At 37.4% G+C, this 5,267-nt stretch overlaps 1 protein-coding gene across 1 annotated transcript; it reads left to right on the plus strand.

The window, feature by feature from the left end:
• The first annotated feature begins 1,030 nt into the window (after nt 1–1,030).
• LOC136228856 (protein terminal ear1-like) lies at nt 1,031–4,321 on the plus strand. The gene is made up of 5 exons (XM_066017348.1): nt 1,031–1,902; nt 2,146–2,860; nt 2,943–3,065; nt 3,156–3,297; nt 3,371–4,321. The coding sequence occupies exons 1-5, from the start codon at nt 1,179–1,181 to the stop codon at nt 3,686–3,688; spliced, it is 2,022 nt and encodes a 673-aa protein (XP_065873420.1). The 5' UTR covers nt 1,031–1,178; the 3' UTR covers nt 3,689–4,321.
• Nucleotides 4,322–5,267: the final 946 nt, after the last annotated feature.

Below are 5,267 nucleotides of genomic sequence, written 5' to 3' on the forward strand. Positions count from 1 at the left end.
ATATTTATTTTTAATTGATTTTTTACTATGTTGACAACTCATCAAAAAGACCTCTAAAACACTTCATCTCATTTCTCTCTGCTTCCGTAATTATATATAGTATAGATTTGAAGGATGACTCATATCTTTTTTTTTTTATCTTCATATTCTATCTGTAAATTAAACACACGTGATAAAAGAGTTTTATAAAAATTTTCTCTCTCCCGTTCGATCCACCACCTATATCAAATGACTTTTCAAGTAATTCTCACGTTTTTGGTATAAAATATGAAGAATGACTCATATCTTTTTTTTTTATCTTCATATTCTATCGGTAAATTAAACATACGTGATAAAAGAGTTTTATAAAAAAAATTTCTCTCCCGTTCCATCCATCCCCTATATCAAATGACTTTTTAAGTAATTCTCTCGTTTTTGGTATAAAATATGAATAATGATTCATATCCTTTTTTTTATTTCCATATTCTATCTGTAAATTAAATACGAGATAAAAGAGTTATATATATATTTTTTCGCTCTATCCCGTTCCATCCATCCCCTCTATCCGATGACTATTTAAATAAATTCTCTTCTAATTAATTTTTTTTTATGTATATTAAGATTTTCAAAATCTCTAATATAATTATGTTTTAAAATAAAATTGGAGAAAAGACTAAAAAGTAATTAGATACTAATAGAAGAAAAATGCATGCATAAAAGAAAAGAAGTGGAGAGTGAGTGAGACAAGAGGATTTTATAAGGATCAAATAAAGCATAGTATACGAGTAGTCAAAATACCCACATGAAAGGTACTATCTTCACCAGCGCCATTATTATCCCTTCCAGTTTTTGGCTTTTCTGCTTTTCTTTTTCTCCTACTACCCCTCCCACAACATTCTTCTCCTCCACACGTGTACGGTCCACATCTCTCCATCCCCATAATCATCCTGCCCTTTTTCGTCTTTTTCCCCCTCTACAATTGAGAAAGGACATTTTTGGCAACTTTGGCTTGATAAGAAAGTAGAGAAAAAAAGGAAATCTATTTCTGCCTTTTCCACTCATCTCTCAGGAAATAAAAGAAAAGAGAGAGAAACAAAGACAGATTAGCAACAGTAGAGACTATAGGGAAATGTACGATTCTTACTCTATTCTCTAGCTTCGTCGGAAAAAAAAAACTATTCACCTTTTCTCCGGCGAGAATGGGAGAAACCGGTGTAGTCCGATTTCCTGGCGGTCTTGACCCCAAAGCGCAAGAGTTTCGCCCGAGGACTAACACGACCGCCGCTATCTTACCTCACCAAATGCATCTCTTCGTACCTGTACTACCCCCGCCACCGCCGTCTCCTCCGGTTAACCAGGTTTATTATCCGTACGCTGCAGGTCAGGCTTTGCCATTTGGCGACGTGTACAATCATCAGTATCCTGCACCAGCGGGATATGTTAGTACAGTACCGTCGCTTCCGCCGCAGTCGGCGGTGCCAACTCGGACGTTGGTGATGAGTTCCGTACCGAGTGACGTGAGTGAGTCGATAATTAGGAGGGAATTGGAGGTGTTTGGCGAAGTAAGAGGAGTTGGAATGGAGAGAATTTCTGATGGAATCGTGACCGTTTATTTCTATGATCTTAGACATGCAGAGATGGCGTTGAAGGAGATTAGAGAGCAACACATGCATCAGCAGAATAGGCTGAGGAATCTCTTTGCCGCCGAGGGAAGTTCAGGGTTTCTCGGATTAGGGGATAATAACTTTCTTGCACCAGTTACAGCGGCGCGTGGACTCATTGCTGGTTGTGCTGTTTGGGCACAGTTTATCATTCCGTCGTGTAACGCTGTTCCCGATGGTCACAACCATGGGACTATAGTTGTTTTCAATTTAGACCCGAATATATCGTCTCCTTCTCTGAAAGAAATTTTCCAAGCTTTTGGTAAAACTTCATTTTTTGTGCATTTTTTTAAGATCTGCAGGTGTTTGATTATTGCTTTTTGATGGATTTTTTGTCAGTTTGTTCTTGTGATCCGTCTCTTTCTTCCTCTTTATTTGTCTCTCCATAATTGATATCTTTCTTCCCACAGTAAAATAACAAAAAGATTGTTCTTCAATATAGTTCAATTTTGTTATTTACTGTGCGAATTTAATTCTTATTTATTATTCATGTGGATTTTTGCAGGTGCTATCAAGGAATTGAGAGAGACGCCATTGAAGAAACAACAAAGGTTTGTTGAGTTTTATGATACAAGAGACGCTGCTAAAGCTTTGAGAGAGATGAATGGAAAGGAAATCCATGGCAAACAAGTTGTAATCGAGTTTTCTCGCCCTGGCGGCTTCAGTAGGAAGTTTTTCAATGCAACCACCACTTCTAATAAATCATCCTCCATTACTAATAGAATCATCAAATCGAGAATTTCAAGGTTCACATCTCAATATCAATCTCTTCCTTCTCCTCCACCGCCGCCACCTCCACCACCACGTAGATTTTCTGGTCGGCCGCCTCTTAATATTCCTCCGCGTGGGTTTCTTAAAGAATCTTCGAATTTTAGCAACGTAAACCCTAACGGGAGCTTTAGAACAAAAAGTACAGATGAAGCAACCGTTGGTGTAGGTTGTTTATCGATATGTGGCGGTGGAAATAGAGACGGCGATGCTAATGGTTTAGTTGCAGACAAGATTACTGATGCGCCTGTAAAGATCAGAAACATGAAGAAATGCCCAATCGATGAATCGAATTCGAAGCAGCAACACAATAACAGAAATAGACCGTGGAAGAGTAGACAAGGGAAGAAATTCGATACTCGTTTTCTCATCAATGAAGAAGCCATGGTTGAAGCTAATTGCAGCGATTCTAGAACCACTGTTATGATCAAGAACATACCCAATAAGTACAGGTATGGGCATGTTATATTTCTCCTTTTTTATTTATTTAAGAAAAGCACCAATTAATTTTTTAATTTTTGAATGATCGATCAGTCAGAAGCTGCTCTTGAACATGTTAGACAACCACTGCATACACTGCAACGAGCAGATTGCCGAAGGCGGCGGTGACCAGCCATTGTCCTCCTATGATTTTCTCTATCTCCCAATTGATTTCAAGTGATTTTCCAATCTCTCACTCTATTTCAATTTCTGATTTCAATTTCAGTTTTCAATTCTGATGAACATAAAATCAAATTAAAAAAACAGCAACAAGTGCAATGTGGGATATGGATTCGTAAACATGACATCTCCTCAGGCGACATGGAGGCTTTACAAAGCATTTCATCATCAACATTGGGAGGTCTTCAACTCAAGAAAAATCTGTGAAGTCACTTATGCAAGGGTTCAGGTAGCTTTATATTCTTCTTCTGATGCTTCTGTTACATGAATGATTGTGAGAAATTTTCAAAATTCATCAACAGGGATTGGAAGCATTGAAAGAGCATTTTAAGAACTCAAAGTTTCCATGCGAGATGGACCATTACCTGCCAGTGGTGTTCTCTCCGCCTCGAGACGGAAGGCAATTATCGGAGCCTGAACCAGTTGTTGGGCAAAAGCAACATCTAGATAGCCTAAGAAATAGTGATGATGATGAGGAGGAGAATCTGAGTCTGAGTCTGAACAAAAGCATCAGCATTAGCAATAGCAGCAGCAACGGTGGCGATATGGTTGATGAAGAAGACAAAGTAGCGGTGGCAGAAGGTGAGAGTGGTGATGAGTGGGGGCTAATAAACTACTAGAAGAGAGGGTTTGGTTTGGTGGTTTGAATATTGATATGATGATTCTCTTCTCTCGGAACTGGTAAAAAGATATGAAAATCATATCATATCATATTAATTTTACTTACTGCTAACCAGCTCAACTATACTCTACAGTCTACTGTGTCCATCACATCCAATGACGTTGTTGTTGTGGAGCTCCGAGCCTCCTCCGCCCCTATATATGTCGCTGCTGCACCTTATTTTGCTGACCACCACCTGACCTGATCTGACCACCATCACCTCCTCCATTAACTCCCTCATCTCTCTCTCTCTCTTGTATTTTCCTTCCTTGTATTTTACTTACTTATATTAGCAAACAAATTAAATTATAACCACATCTTGTCTTCTCTCTCATAAAAATTTCCATAGCTCTTCTTTTGTTTTTGTTTAATTAATTTGAGCAATAAGAATTTATTTTATTTTTTTTGAACGTTCAAAGGTGAAGAAATCAGAAAGGGGGAGGCCAGACCAAGTCAGGCCACCGTGCTCCGCCGTTAAATGGTGGGCATGTAAGTGTATGTACGTACGTGAGTTTTGTTGTATAGAGTAATAATTATTATCTGTGATATTTGTTGGAGTCTTTTTCAGGTCAAGGTGTATATTTGCAGTTTGGGTGGTATAGTTAAAAGTGGGGCTGTTCCTCTGATGTTGCCTTATTGTCATGCTTTTTATGCTTGTGTTTAATTGTATTAAAATAATGTGTTCTTTTTTATTGGAAAAAATGAAATATTGATGTTTTGTCTAACATAAATTATTGACTTTTATTGTTTCAAGAGGATGATCTTGTCAAGTTTAGTGGTTCGATGCTTGATAATTTCTAGTTTGGGTAGAAACCGTAAAGAAAGAGCGAAACAGGCAGGTTAAGATATCATTGTCTGTGGTTAGACATGGATGATGGAGCTAATTTGCTATTCTATAGTGCTACCAAGTGGTTATGCTGGCTTCATTCCACTACATTCGTGGTTTTCAATTATTTATTTATGGTTTTTATATTTTTAATCTCATTTAAAATCATTTAAAATAATTGTTACATTTGGATTAAATTTCATGTATTAGGAACATCTTATCTAAAGGCTTTGTTTGAATAGGATCATTAGAGAATGATAAGCTAAAGCAAGTTGAATGAGGTATTGTAATGACTTATGAAATAACTTGTTATGTTTGGAAATAAGGTAAGGTAAGTGATGATTTATTAACTTGTTGTGTTTGGAAATAAGGTAAAACAAGTGATGGTTTAATAATGTTGCTGATATCAGATAAATATAACATTGTCATGTGGAACCGTATATGTTTGAACGAAAAATAGAATATGCAGTATCTTCTCGTCTAAAATATAGTAAAACAAGTGTGTATACATCACACTGTCTAAAGCTGCTACTATCGGTAAGATGATTTTTCGAAGAGCCGAATGAAAGATCTAGACACCTAATCAAGAGGGAAATGAGTCTCCCAGTACATTGGACTCAGACTTCTCCACCTCCCCCTTCGCGTAACACGAGAGGTATTGATCAATCTTCTGTTAAATTGGTTTAGGTAAGAGAAGGAATACGACCCTCCC

The sequence above is a fragment of the Euphorbia lathyris genome, chromosome 5 (assembly GCF_963576675.1).
Source record: "Euphorbia lathyris chromosome 5, ddEupLath1.1, whole genome shotgun sequence".
In the NCBI taxonomy this organism is placed as follows: Eukaryota; Viridiplantae; Streptophyta; class Magnoliopsida; order Malpighiales; family Euphorbiaceae; genus Euphorbia; species Euphorbia lathyris.